This window comes from Dromiciops gliroides, chromosome 2, assembly GCF_019393635.1.
Source record: "Dromiciops gliroides isolate mDroGli1 chromosome 2, mDroGli1.pri, whole genome shotgun sequence".
Classification (NCBI taxonomy): domain Eukaryota; kingdom Metazoa; phylum Chordata; class Mammalia; order Microbiotheria; family Microbiotheriidae; genus Dromiciops; species Dromiciops gliroides.
Window position 1 is genome coordinate 120,901,011 of NC_057862.1, and position 15,780 is coordinate 120,916,790.

At 42.0% G+C, this 15,780-nt stretch overlaps 1 protein-coding gene across 1 annotated transcript in view; it reads left to right on the plus strand.

Moving 5' to 3' along the window:
- The first annotated feature begins 15,343 nt into the window (after positions 1 to 15,343).
- The window catches only part of LOC122743730 (pro-cathepsin H-like), a 46,326-nt gene continuing 45,889 nt past the window's right edge, over positions 15,344 to 15,780 (plus strand). Inside the window, exon 1 of the mRNA XM_043988855.1 lies at positions 15,344 to 15,573. Within this exon, the coding sequence (XP_043844790.1) occupies positions 15,486 to 15,573 (88 nt within the window). The 5' untranslated portion in view covers positions 15,344 to 15,485. The remainder of the gene's footprint in view (positions 15,574 to 15,780) is intronic.

The window sequence follows — 15,780 nt, forward strand, 5'->3', positions numbered from 1 at the left end:
CATTCCAATTCTCACACTTTTTACTCTCTTACCTCTCTCTCCCTATATCCAATCTGTTATCGATTCCTATTGATTCTACCTTTGTGACATCCCCTTCACTGCTTCATACTGCTACTACTTTGGTACTGGTCCAAATCATGTCATACCTGGACTATTGCCATAGCCTTTTGGTTGCTTGGGGCAGCTAGGTAGCACAGTGGATAGAGCACTGGGCTTGGAACCAGGAAGACTCATCCTTATGAATTCAAATCTGGTCTTAGATATTTACTAGTTGTGTGACCCTGGGCAAGGCACTTTACCTTAGTTTTCTCATCTGTAAAATGAGCTGGAGAATGTAATGATTGGAATGACGCCACCTACTGGAGACTTGCTGTGGAGAGCTCCACCATGAGGAAAATGCCTCAGAGGCATTGTGGCTTTTCCTTGGCGTCAGGAAATGACGCTTGCTCATGGGTGCTGTCTATCAAGTCTACCAGCCAATCAACTGGAGGAGCCTCCTATGGTCTGGGAGGAGACAGGAAGGAGGAAAGGGAGCCTGCGCAGAGAGCGCGGGACCCTTTTGGCTTCCGGACTTGATGGTGGTGGCGGCAGAGGACTTCACAGGAGATTTGAGGAAAGATAGGAATGCCAGACTGTTAGAATTCTGTTCTCAATCTTTTTCTTTCTATTTTCCAATAAACCCTTAAAAACCTAAACTCGTTTTATCAGTGATTTTTAGTCAGTTTCCCCCAAACTGGGGGAACACATTAGAATCCACATTTAGAATCTTAAATTACACAAGAAGGAAATAGCAAACCGTTCTAGTTCTTTGCCAAGAAAACCTCAAACACGGTCATGAAGAGTCAGACACTAGTGAAAAATGACTGAACAACAACAACAACAACAACAAAGCCGATTGTATGTCCTCACTAAGTTAAATATCACTATAGTAAGCCATTGGGGGAAGGGTAGCTACCTCATTGCCTAAAATGGGGTGAAATAGCCTCAGAAAATATAAGAAGTCAAAGTACCTTTGGTTATCAGAGTGGAAACAGTCCCTTCACTTCTAGTCTTGGTGACATCAGTAAACCAGTTTTTAAAACAAAACAAAGCAAAACACCCTAACAAACCTCCTTGCAAAGCACATTCCCTGAAGGGAACAAAACTTTATAAGGAAACAGATAAAAATCAGAATGGGTCACAAAGCAACACAAAGTTATCATAGTTATTATTTTGTTTAAATGTATATTGGTCCCTTAAAATGAAAATGGTCCACGGAGCAACTAGGTGGTCCAGTAAATAAAGCACCAGCCCTGGATTCAGGAGGACCTAAGTTCAAATTCGGCCTCAGACCTTGATACTTACTACCTGTGTGATCCTGGGCAAGTCACTTAACCCTCGTTTCCCTGAAAAAAAAAAAAACAGAAAGAAAGAAAAAGAAAATGGTCCAGCTTTTATGTCATTATTTAAGACTTTACTCGGGGTAGCTAGGTGGCACAGTAGATAAAGCGCTGGCCCTGGATTCAGGAGGACCTGATTTCGAATCTGGCCTCAGACATTTGACACTTACTAGCTGTGTGACCCTGGGCAAGTCACTTAACCCTCATTGCCCAAAAAAATCAAACAAACAAACAAACAAAAAGCTTTACTCATTGCTTATACATTAATATTTGTTGAGATTGTTATACAGATTACAATAGGAAGTATATTATTTGCTCATTTTCTATTTCATTAAGTAGAATCTACTAAAGGCAATTTATTCTTGAGCTATTTAGAACTTAGAATTACCTTTGAACCAATGTTTTGAGGATTCATTCTTACTACATAATACTATAAGTTTAGATATGAAAATCTTTGAGATAATCTTAGAAGTTTGACCTATGTGATGGAATGCTGTACCGAATTGTAACTTCATCCCACAGATTGTACCAGGATGCAGTTGGTTCTGGCATTTGTCTCCAGAGCCATGAAAGCATCATATGATGTATTTGGACACTTGGGTCAAGAGAGAACATGAGCTAGTAAGAAAGAGGTTTTACTAGCCCCAAATGGCTGTAGATTATCTGTGAGACTGCTGCTTGGTGAAGTCAAAGAAAACTGATTACAATTTGGGCTGTACTGTAAAAGCAAGTAATTAGCACTGTGCTTGGCACATAGTTGGTGCTTAATGAATGTTTGTGGATTGATTGATTGAGTAAGACTTTTCAGCTTGTGTAAATAAACGTTTATCATCTCTGAGATAATATATACAACATTCTAGTTGGGACTAACCATTTCACTTGATATGTACAAGGATACTCAACCAGAACCCAGGAAACTTTTTAGAATTGTTGTGTTATTGTGGAAGATGCATTTCTCTGTGTCTTCTCTGATGAGATTCATTATGACCAAGGTAAAGAATTCAAGTGCAAACTACTTATGGAAGTAGAGGCTTCAGAGTAAATCAAAAAGTTTAGAACTACACCTTACCCTCAAAGAGACACACAGCCTGAGCATTTCAACTGCATGTCACCAAACATGCTAGGGTCTCTGAGCCAAAAAATCCAGTGGAGCCCACATTTGGCATTACTAGTGCATACGCAGGATGCTACCAAAAATGATGACACAAGCTGATTCAATTCAATGGAATAAATATTTAGAAAGTAACTCTTGTGTGCCTTGCCTTGAAAGGAGCAATTTACTGTACATTTTACAGAACATCCTACTGGGGGAAATCAATACATCCACATGAGTGTATGCAAAATGCAGAATTTCCCCAAAGTCTTAGTGCAGTTTTCTGTTATTAATAGATTAAAATTTCCCTAAGACTTCCAGGACACACTGTGTACACAAAATAAATACAAAGTAATCTCTGGAGGGTAGGGAGGAACAAGGGAAATCTGGCAAGGACTCTTTCTTGTAGATGTTATTTGAGCTGAGCTTTAAGAGGTGCTAAGGCTTCTGGGTCAGAGGTTAAGAAAGAACAACATTCCAGGAATGAGGCAGAACCTGTGCAAAGGCAAGGAGATGAGAGATAGAAACCACATACGTTGCATGAAAAGGCCATTTTACCTGGAATATAAAGTGCATGAAAGGGAGTAATGTGTCATCCACTTAGAAAGATGAGTTGGAGTTATACTGAGAAGCTAAGAGGATTCTGAGGAAGCTAAGATGGCACAGTGGATAGAGTACAGGGCATGGAGTCAGAAAGACTCATGTCCCTGGGTTCAAATCCAGCCTCAGACACACTTACTACCTGTGCAACCCTGTTTGCCTCAGTTTCCTCATCTGTAAAATGAGCTGGAGAAGGAAATGGCAAACCACTCCAGTATCTTTGCCAAGAAAACCCTGAATGGGGTCACAAAGAGTCAGACACAACTTAAGCAACTCAACAACAACACCAACGCCAACAAGGGAAGTTTACAATTGGGAGCCAAAGATTTGTCAGGAGGAAAGTGCCATGATCAGAGCTGTACTTTAGGAATATTGATTTGGCAGCTATGTGGAAGATGATTTGGAAAAGGGAAAAGCTGGAGGCAGGGAGATTTATTAGGAGATGCTTGCCTTTAGTTAGAAACTAGCCTCTTCACGTGCAAAATGGGGATAATAATATCTGAAATACCTACCTTACAGGATTGTTGGGATGTTCAAATGAGATAAGGAATGTAAAGGAATTGGCATACCTCAAAGCCTTATCTAAATGTCAGCTACTGAAATTGGTTTGTTTAGACAAATGTCTTTTCTTCTCTGTTCTGAATCCTCTTCTGGAAATTGACCATTGAGACTGTTCTGAACAATAATAAAAAACCTTTTTGTTAATTCTAGTTTGCAAGATGATGAAAACGCTAATATAGTGTCAAATCCCTAACACAAGGTTGAGCATTTGCTTCCAATATGCTTCTGATTTTGGTTTGGGTTTGGTTTGGGTTTGGTTGGGGGGGGGGGAATGGGGGTTAAGTGCCCAGGGTCACACAGCTAGTAAGTGTCAAGTGTCCGAGGTCACGTTTGAACTCAGGTCCTCCTGAATCCAGGATTGCTGACCTATGCACTGCGTCACCTAGCTGCCCCTTCCCAATATGCTTCTAACTGGCTTCTCCAGAGAGTTTGGCATGTTGTTGAGTCATTTCAGTCGTGTCCAACTCTTTGTGACCACATTTGAGGTTTTCTTGGCAAAGATACTAGAGTGGTTTGCCATTTCCTTCTCCAACTCATTTTACAGATGAGGAACCATGGCAACCAGGGTGAAGTGATTTGCTCGGGTTCACACAGCTAGTAAGTGTCTGATACCAGATTTGAAGTCAGGGAGATGAGTCTTCCTGACCCCACACCTAGGACTTGATCCATTGTGCTACCTAGCCACCCCATCTGGAATATAGTAAGCATTTCATTAATGCCTGTTTGATCGGACATAATTTAGTAAGCACCTACTATGCACAAAATGAGAGGTAGTATGGCTTAATGGTTAGTGTGAGCCTTGGACTTAAGAAGACCTGTGTTCAAGTTCTATCTATGATACATGTGTTTGTTGTTTGTCCTTCATTCTTTTTTTTTTTTTTTTAGTGAGGCAATAGGGGTTAAGTGACTTGCCCAGGGTCACACAGCTAGTAAGTGTTAAGTGTCTGAGGCCGGATTTGAACTCAGGTACTCCTGACTCCAGGGCTGGTGCTCTATCCACTGCGCCACCTAGCTGCCCTGTCCTTCATTCTTGAAGAGGACCATGATATCAAGGTGATGTCATGATTTGCAGTGAATTGGATTTAAGTGAGAGAAGGCTATGCAAAATCACCAATCTCACTCTCTCCTCCAGAGGCATCTGGATCCAGTGGCAAGACATATATCAGGACAACTGGAGATGTCCCCGGATGTTTGAGGCAATCAGGGTTAAGTGATTTGCCCAGGGTCACATAATTAGTAGGTTTAAGTGTCTGAAACCAGATTTGAATTCATGTCCTCTGACTCCAGGATTAGTGCTCTATCCATTGCCTCACCTAGCTGCCCCCAGTGATAGTTCTTGTCCTCAAAGAGTTTACAATCTTGTGTTGTTGTTTGTCCTTCATTCTTCAAGAGGACCATGACTGGATGACTGGAGATGGCCCCAGAGGTACTAGCTATGTGACCTTGAGCAAGTTACAACCCCAGTTGCCTTAAACATCCAGGACCATCTCTAGTCATCCCGATATATATCTTGCCACTGGACCCATATGGCTCTGGAGGAAAGAATGAAGTTGGTGATTTTGAACAGCCCTCCCTCACTTAAATCCAATTCATGGAAGTTATGACATCACCCTGATGTCATGATCCTCTTCGAGAATGAAGGACAAACAACAATTAATGGCACACAGACCTCTTTCAATTTGACATTATTTTCCAAAAGAGGATTGTGTCTACCATGAACTTTTTTTTGGGGGGGGGTGAGGCAATTGGGGTTAGGTGACTTGCCCAGGGTCACACAGCAAGTGTCAAGTATTTGAGGACGGATTTGAACCCAGGTCCTCCTGACTCCAGGGCCGGTGTTCTATCCACTGTGCCACCTAGCTGCCCTGACCCATAAACTTTTTACAAAAGTATAAGTAACCAAATGACACATACCTTTTTTTACAGTTTCTCTAAGGTTCCTAAAGCCATGTGATAACAGAAGTTTTTTAGAGTTTAATGATCAAAGGTCTTGTCTAAAGAGAATGCAAAGCATTTACTACCAAATAAAACATTTCAAATATTGGAAACAAATTGCTTTGCTCTTCCTCCAGCATATTATATTTTTCACTGCTTGCTATGATAGGAAAAAAATACATTGCCTTGTATGTTTACATGGAGAATTATGATTGACACTGAGAACTTTGAATCTTGTGCCACCTAATTCTATCATGGACAGAGCTGGGGGCAGTGTTGACAGAGTTTGACCTGGCTTTTGAAGTTAAAAATGGGGAAGGGGAGTCTCAGGGTAATGCAGTTGAGGCTCTAACATATGGGGGAGGGGCATGCTTTGTGCAGCCACTCTATTCCCTGAGGATTATGGAGACCAAGGTCTGCATGCCTTAAACATCATGGTCCTCTAATGTCAATGTCCTTTTAAATTATGGAAGTGAAGGCGAACCTTGGGAGAGAATGAAGTCACAGGCTGACAGAGGAACAGTTATGGTCAGAACAAGCTTCCCCCTTTCCTCATACAACAGCCTCTGGGAGATACAAAGCAAGTGATGGCACAGTGGCCTGAAATTCTATTCCTCCTGGTCAATTAAAGTTTCCCTGGGTTCCCAGAATCAATGCGTGCCTCATTCCTGGAGTTCCAGGGTGTCTAAAGAACACTATCCTCAGTCAAAAAGAGAAGTAATTCCTCCTCCTCCTCCTCCTCCTCCTCCTCCTCAGAGAAGAGTGACTTCTGATGCTAGAATTTTCTGGTAACCTTTAGGAACCTCTCCTTAGTAAGGACAGAGTCAACAGAAGTACACTCAACCCCAAAGAATCCCAGCTTCTATTCTCTGAAGGCCTGAACCTTACAGTGTAATCTCCCCTCAGGGAAGCTCCTGGTGTAAGGAAGAATTACAGCCCTCAGCCAGGCCTACCCCTAGCAGCAGGCCCTTGTTTACAGACAGTCTAAGACCATGAAATTACTCCCACCTCTTCTCCCACTACCATCTTCCCCAGCTGTACTGTTCTCTCTGGATCCAGGTAGGGTGGGGATTGAGATGAGATTAGGGATTCCCTCAACTATTCTTGCCTCTGATGAAAATTTTCCTGATTATTCCTGTAAAGCCTAACTAATTGGATCTCTGGAGCCTCATGCTGCTCAAGTGTACCCCAAGGTTTGCCTAACCCACAGGGGCACTGACAGAGAAGCCTAGAGGGATCCAAGTTGATGGTAACTTCCAGAATTTCCTGAGGGCTTCGCCTTGAGTTGGACAGATTTCTTGGAAGAAGTGAAAACATGGCAGGGGTCCATACTGATCTGAAGGAGATTCAGAGATGAAGGTGGAGAACAATGGTAGAAAGTAAGATAGACACTAGCAGTCATAGCCTCCCTTCCTCCCTCCAGAGAGATGCCAAGATTCCTGTTTCTATCAATCCTTTCGCTTCCTGTTTTGCCATTGTCTCTTCCCTTCTGCTCTAGCCAGTCCCAAGTTTAATTTTATGTTTCCTCTATTTAGCCAGTTGTTATTTAAAAAAAAAAACCACATATTGGCCCACTGGATTACTTACACTGATTGTGGAACTGAGATAGAAGAAGAAGACTCCTATTCCTTTAAAGAGCAAGGGAAGGGGCAGCTAGGTGGCACAGTGAATAAAGCACTGGTCCTGGATTCAGGAGGTCCTGAGTTCAAATCCAGCCTCACACACTTGACACTTACTAGCTATGTGACCCTGGGCAAGTCACTTAACCCTCATTGCCCTGCAAAAAAAAAAAATTATTTTTTAAAATACAAACATACACACACACACACACATACATATTGGCCCACAAAACTGAACTACTTGCACTAGTTGTTAAATAGAGATAAAGAGAAGGCTCCAATTCCTTTAAAGAGTGTGGGAGGAAGTTTTCCCTCATTCCAAATAAGGAGCTGGAACAAGTAAAAGAGACAGTGAATCTGATAATTACATAACTTATAGGAAACATACATGTATATATGGATGTGTATAAGTATATGTGCATGTGTGTATGTTTATGTGATGTGTATATACATATAGATATATGCTAAGTATTATTACCTGCCCTACTCTGTATAATTTTCATGATTCCTATGTTACTGCTTGCTTTCTATTTTACATTTGCTACCCATCCATGATTTTCTGTTGTGTAATGTTAATATGAATGTATGGATCACCTGGATTTGATGGAGGTGCTTTATTATCCAAAAGGTTTTTTTTTATGAAACCCTAAGTTAATAGGAGTAAAATGTCCTTCGAGTGAACTCCAAACTGAACCCAGATAGCTAGCAGATAAAAGACCCTACCTGGTGAATTCTTTTCCCTAAGGATAACAAGTCCCTACCTTATAGGGACATCTAGACATCCTCATCCTTGCCAAACCCTTTTTTGAAATCCTGTAATTTTATCATGATGATTCTATATTTCCTCCATACCTGTTATAACTGAAATTGTTAAAATGCTTTTGCTTCTAGGTTGATTTTTGTATCATACTTTTGAAATTGACAATGCCTGATAACCAGGGCGGGGGGACCTTATATACCTTTTGGGAAGGATCTCTACACGATCATGTTTTTTTTTTTTTTTTCCCTGGGACAAAATAAATTGGTATTGTGTTTTTTCTGTCCGTCTCTGATCTGGTTTATCCTGTAGGAGACATTGTATTCTCTGATCTGGTTTTGTTCTGTGGAAGACATGTCTGTTTATTATTATTAATTTTTGTAGGAGATATTATAAATTGATTTCTCTGATCTGTTTATTATTTTTGTAGGAGACAGGCAGATAAAAACTATATTTAATTTTCAACAGTAACAAGCTTTTGGAGAGAGGGAGCAAAGCTGGAAAAAAGTAAGTTTACTATTACTCTCTTCATCTGGGGTGGGACTATTTTCCAACCAGAGGAACCAAGGAAAGTAGATTTTATTCTGAATCCCAAAATAGAGGTACAAAACAGGGTTCATTTGCTTTTCTGGTAGTTCTTCTTTGCTGATAGGTGGAAATCACAGTCTCCCTCAGAGATGTGGAATGAAGTTTTCTAGGTCTCAGATCTAATCTCTCTAAATATATCCTTGCAATGAGGGCACCAATATCCCTGTACCCTGGTTCTTAACCCTTTAACAAAAGCCTATCTATGGGGCAGATAGGTGATGCAGTGGATAAAGCTCTGGTCCTGGATTCAGGAGAACCTGAGCTCAAATCTGACTTCAGACACTTGATACTAGCTGTGTTACCTTGGGCAAGTCACTTAATCCTCATTGCCCGCCCCCCCCAAAAAAGTCTATCTATATTATAATTTGATTATTCCAAGTAAAAGACCTGTAGACTACCTCATTCCAAAATTAACCACAAACTGAAAGTTGATAGTACGTCTGAAATGTATCAGTGCTTAAAAACACTATCATGTGCAGGTAGTATTCCAATCATGGGCTTTTCCAAACTCAGGAGACCAATTATTATATATGGGCTGGAGAATTTAGGATAAATGTACAGTTTTTTTCTAGTTAACCATTCCACATCTATAAATTTCTTTACCATATTAAAGTAATATCTGTCTAGAAAGCAAACATCACCATGATCAACTCAACAGTCCTTTGTCAAGTGCTTAAAATTGTTCAGCACCTCAAAACAACTGCATTGTCCACTGCTCACCCAGAGTCCATCATCATCATCATCAGAGTTCATCAGAATAATAACTGCAAACAGTTCCAGGTCAGAGAATGAGTCAATGTTTACATCTCATGCCCTGATGTTCTTATTTTATTTCAGAATTTTATCATGAAGATGTGTCCTAAGTAGGATTTCCATGCATTCTCCAGCTTATCTGCTTAGAGGGTTGAAAGTGGGAGTGATTGGCCCAAAATCACTTATTCATTATTCAAGTAGAAATATAAAACAAATAGTCTTAAGTCTAAGCTTAGTTTATATTCCGTATAAAACTCACCAAAAGCCCAAGGCCACCTTTGGGGAGGAGAGGCTCATCAGGCCGGACTGCGTCCAACTCCAGTCAGCGTCTCTCTGTGTGTCACACCAGTCCTCAGACCAGGAGAGCAGGAAAGAGGCCAGACTTGAGACCTAATCCATGGTATATATAAATATACACATACCTAGAAAATGAGTTCTTAACCTGGGGTAATCAAACTTGCTTTAAAAATTCCCCCCACACACCCCAACAGGGCAATGGGAGTTAAGTGACTTGCCTAGGGTCACACAGCTAGTAAATGTCAAGTGTCTGAGGCCGGATTTGAACTCAGGTACTCCTGTTTCCTGGGCCGGTGCTCTATCCACTGCGCCACCTAGCTGCCCCCTTAAAAATATTTTTAAGAAATATCTTTTAATGTAATTGGTTTCCTTTGTAATCCTATGTATTTAAAAACAGTCTTCTGAAAAGGGATCAACACCTGACTGCCAAAGGGGTCCAGGATCCAAAAAAGTTGAAGAACCTCTAATGATCTCCAGCCATCTGGTCCTACCCCTTACAGCTGAAGAAACTAAGGCTCATGGATTTTAAGCAACTTCACCAAGGTCACACAGTTAATTGTCAGAGGGAACATTTGAACACATCCTTTGATGCCAGAGTCAATGGTCTCTCCTCTGTTCCTACCTTGCCTACTTTATATGGAAGATTGATGGGAGAGGGAGGAAGAGAAGAGAGGAATAATGGTTTATTTCCTGATCTGCTTGGTGAGGTAAAAGGGTGGTGAGCCTTTGTTTGAGACTCTGTATCTCACCAAGTGGATATGAATTTACTGGCTTAGAAAGTTGATGATAGAATCACCCCTACATTGCAAGGATAAGGGTGGGGGGTCAATTGCAAACTCATGACCCTTTCATCCTTTTTTTCCTTTTTGGAGCATAGACCAGAAATCAGCTTAACTAAAAGCAGGCCTGAGTCATGGGTGGGGTTTCCTCCACTCAGGAGCTGCTAATGGCTGGCTGCCTTGAGGATTAGGTAGATGGAATTTGCATGTTCTCAGATTTAGAGAAGGGGTTTCTTGAGCTCAGCCTTGAACAGGTAGTGGCATAATCACACAATCTGAGACATGACAGCTAGGAAAAGGGGAATTTCTTGACCAAGGAATACAAGTTCCTGAACCCTAGCTTTCTGGGCAGTGCCAGCCTTGAGGTTGCCTTTCTACCAATCCCATTAAAAAAATCTGTATTCCAGCCTTCTAGCAGACAAAGAGGAATTACTAGGTAGAGTCATCTTCATGTGATTTGACTCTATCAACTTGACTGTAAGTTTGGGGGGTTTTATTCAGTATTACCTATGGTATGGAGTATTGATAGAGTTAGGATTCAAACAGAAGATGCCCAGATTCCAAAACCAGGTATCTCCCCCCATATGCCTCCCATGTTCTTAGGAGTGTTCTAGGTTCTCAACCATACTATTAGTGGCATAAGGAATGTTAGTGATATGTGGTAGAGAAATTAGAGAATGCAATTAGTCCATATCCTCTTACCTCCATCCTCTTCACCCAGGACAGGCATCTTCAATGACCTGTCCCCACATGTAGGAACAAACTCCTTTGGGACAGGTACATATGAGAACCATAGAAAATCCAGAAGCAGAAAGATAACATGGTTTTAGTGATTCATGTGGTATATGTAGTAGAACAAGCTCCAATATGGAAGTCAGAAACTTTGGACTCAACTTCTAGGTCTATCACTGGATACCAGTGTGTCCCTTTTTAAATCACTGAACCTCTCTATGCTTCAATGTCTTCATCTGTATAGAGTTTGTACAAGAGGAATATCTGGCCTTGGATACTTGTCCATCCATTTGCCCCTCATTGAGGATGACTGATTTTAGAGGTAGTGTGGCAGAGTACTGTGGTTCCCATTTAGTGGTTCAGGAACCCCTTTAGTGTTCTCAACAAGAGTCCAAAATGCTAAAAATTCCTTAATGACACCTTAAGCAGTAAATAATTGTAAAAAATAATATAAGTAGCATGTTAAATTACCCTGAGAGTTCACAATGCCTTTTTCCTTGTAGAAAGTGGTTTCATCATACCAAAAAAAAAAAAATAGCATTGCATAAAGATCTGGGCTTGAAACCAGGAAGGACCTGAATTTGAATCCTGCCTCATATACCAGGCAAGTCACTCAACTGTCAGTGTTCTAGGCCACTCTATAAGCCTCTAATTTGCAGAGAAGATGCCAACTTGCTTTGGTAAAGGGAGTTTCCTACTCATGATGTGTTGGCTTAGGCTATTGTGGAAAAGGTTTCCATTAAAAATAAATTATACTTTGGGGCCGCTAGGTGGCGCAGTGGATAGAGCACCGGCCCTGGAGTCAGGAGTACCTGAGTTCAAATCTGACCTCATACACTTAACACTTACTAGCTGTGTGACCCTGGGCAAGTCACTTTACCCCAATTGCCTCACTAAAAAACAAAAAAAAACAAAAATGAATCATACTTTAAAGAGTGTGGCTTTACCTTCCATAGGGTCATAGAATCAAAACTTCAAGCTGTTCATCAGGTTTACTTAAGTATATCTTCTACCTGTAAAAATTAGAAGATTGGGGGTAGCTAGATGGCACAGTGGATAGAGCACCGGGCCTGGATTCAGGAGTACCTGAGTTCAAATCTGACCTCAGACACTTAACACTAACTAGCTGTGTGACTCTGGGCAAGTCACTTAACCCCAATTGCCCCGCAAAAAAAAAAAAGAATTAGAAGATTGGATCAGGTGGCCTCAAAGGTTCTCTTCATATCCTAATGCAATGATCTTCAATGCTGGCTCCTATTCCTGCTTGCTAATCCACTCTAATTCAACAAATACTTCTGAAAACCCTAAGAAAAACACAAAAACAAAACAGTGCCTATCTGCAAAAGGCTTAAATTCTACTGTGGGCCTAATCCTTCAACTCTTAGATTCCTGCACTCCTGACTACTTGCAAAGACCTTCAGAGTACCAAATTCTTTGATTAATATTTCTCTGATCACCTCATACTGCCTCTTACTTATTTTGTACCTGGCTGACTCCTAGTGTACTCTGGCCCCTGGTATGTGTGCAAAACACTGTCTACTTTCCTGTGGGGATGGGACGGGGTTGATGGGGGGGTGGATAGCAGTAGCAAGGGAATTGTAGAACTATAACTTGTTTTTGGAGGTGAGTCCTCAATAATTCCTGGCATTTATATAGCACTTTATATACATTCCCTTGTTTGACCCTCACAACTACCCTGCGAGATAGGTGCTGTAGGTATTATCATCCCCATTTTTCCAGATGAGAAAACTGAAGCACAGAGAGGTTTATATATATATATATATATATGTGTGTGTGTGTGTGTGTGTGTGTGTGTGTGTGTGTGTGTGTGTGTGTGTGTGTATGTATGTGTGTGTGTATGTGTGTAGTATACACACATACATATATATGTTCATATGTGTATTTATATATTCTTGGCCCCACAGTTAATAAGCACTAAGGAACAGGATTTAGCAAAATGCTTAAATTGTAGAAGTTAGACATGAAAAAGATGAATCCCCTTTCTTTCAGATAAGGAAATCTTTTTCCTGATTTTCTTTCCATCTCTCTGAAATAGAGTAGAGGGAAATTCCTTAATTAAAAAACAAAGTAGCAGGATATCTTCCTGCCAGCCCAAATTTGAAAGCTGGACTACTTCATTCCACCTGGGGAAAGGAAGACAAGAGGAGAGAACAGATCTGAGAATATGTAGCTTTGCAAAACATATAACATGCTTTCCTCACAAGTACAAGGATTCATAATACTTGCTACTTTACAGATTAGAAAAAGGGAGTTCAGGAAGATTTAAGAAGTGCACCTTTACCCAGGCAAGCATGGGGTTGCAGGGTAGCAGTTGAAAATAGGATTGTCTGCATTCAAACCAGGCCCTGTTCTTCCCACCCTGGATGTCTAGAAAGAAGAGTATGAATTCCTTTAGCTAGCATACTGCATGTCACAGATTAGGGTTCTTGATCCTAGACAATCAACAAAACAGTAACTCAAAGCCTGATTTGCAGTGTTTGACAATTTTGGAGGTGTAAGTACTCATGCCAAAAATTTACTGATCAATTCTCCTTTATAAACTGGCTTAGGTCACCATTAAGTCACATACCTGAAATTCTAGAAACAGTCTTACAGTGGAAGCAATCATGATCATTCATTTTGCTAAGAAAAATTCAGAGAAAGGTCTGGCTCACATTCTAGGACGGAAGGAGAGAAAGGATTATATGCAGGCCATCCCAAAATTCTTTTTTTTGCTTGTTTGTTTTTTTTGGTTTTTTTTAAGTGAGGCAATTGGGGTTAAGTGACTTGCCCTGGGTCACACAGCTAGTAAGTGTTAAGTGTCTGAGGCCAGATTTGAACTCAGGTCCTCCTGACTCCAGAGCCGGTGCTCTATCCACTGCGCCACCTAGCTGCCCCAAAATTCTTAGTGTAATTGTAAGTCACTCAAGTTTTTTGTGTCCCAAAAGTCTTAGTGCAGTTTTAAGCTGTTAGTATCTTAAAGCTTTAGTACCTCTGTGTTCCAAAAGATTAAAGCATTAGTACCTCCTTATGTCCACAAAATCTTAGTGCATGCACTTTTAAGCTATTTAAGCTTTACTAGCTTAAAACTTTGTTATGGGTCTAGCACCCCAGAAGTTCTCTGGGGTACATCAAAGAACCTTCTCCTTGAGAAACTAAACCAAAAGACAGACACACCTAAAGAGATAAGTGGCCCCGATAAGGACTGAGCTAGCCCCAGGACCACCACCCTTCATTCCAGTCTCCCCCACCCCTAGGGAAATAAGATTAGGTGTGGCTGCTGCCTTTCTGTCGAGAAGAGGAGAGAGAGATGGCTTGAGAGATCCACAGCCACCCCTCACTCAATTCCCCCAGCCACCACCAGTGGGGGATGATCCTCCCTCAATAAGGGAACTTTCGATCACCCCATCAGTCCTCTCTATAAAGGTATCTGCCTGTCTCCTGCTTGAGGAGATTGGTATCTCAGAGCCACACTCTGTGCCATGCCTTCTCCCCATGAGAAGTCCAAGGATTTCTCTCTTGGTTTCCCTTCCCCAGCCCCTAAATAAACTATTATCTTATTCTACTGGATTTGTGTGCAAGCGGGTGTAATTCTTTTTGTTTTTGTTTTTGGGTTTGTTTTTGGTTTTTTTGCAGGGAATTGAGGGTTAAGTGACTTGCCCAGGGTCACACAGTGTCAAGTGTCTGAGGCTGGATTTGAATTCAGGTCCTCCTGAATCCAAGGCCAATGCTTTATCCACTGCGCCACCTAGCTGCCCCCAGGGTGTAATTCTTTAGCGAGGAACTCCTACGGACCCCAACCCTTATCCCAAACCCCAAACCCCCCACCAATTTCCCCATAACAACTTCACTACGACTTTTTGGATAACCTGTATAGTACACAGTGCCATTACCTGATGCTAATGGCATGCCTTCTGATCCAGTCCTTTCCAGAAAGGAGCCTTTTCTTTCCCCATCAACCCAAATCCAAGGGCACAGTAAAGGCTTTGCACATGGTAAAGGCTTAAGAAATGTTTTTGCATCAGAGCCATCCATTTCATTCCCAATTTAGGGGCCGAGAGAAAGCAGCCTGCGGGTAGATGTCTCCTCCCAGCCAGGTCCCGTGCCTATCCCAAAACAACTTTAATCCAGTGCTATTTCCTCATTCACCCAGAAATCACTGCAAGAGAGGCTGGCCTTCAGGACCCACCAAAGGTGGAGTTGTGAAACCTTCCCAGGCTCAGTTCCAGTCAGCTGCCCCTCCTCCTAGCAGCTTCCTGACCCAGACACTTAAAGCAGCTGCCCGAGCCGCGGGAGCGGCAGAAGCGGCAGAAACAGCCGCAGCCGCCTCGTCGCCATTGCCGGGGCATCGGCTAGGACAGTCTACTTTCCGGCGTCCCAGTGTCCGTCAAGATGCGCTGTAAGCTGCTGCTTCTCCTCGCAGCGGGGGCTTTCTTTCTAGCCCCCGGGGCTTCCAGTTTGCCCTCTGTTTCTGCAGAAGGTAAGGCAGACGGGATGGAAATTCTTGGAAACCAGAGTCCGCTTCCTGACTACCCCAACTTAACTTTAGCGAAGGAGCGGCTGCCAAACGGAGCCGGGCGGACTGAGCGGGGTTATGGGAGCAAGGCAGGAGAACTTGACCGTCCCCTCTAGTAGGGTCGGTCCTGTATGCTCCACAGACCCCCCCCACACCCATATACAAACACAC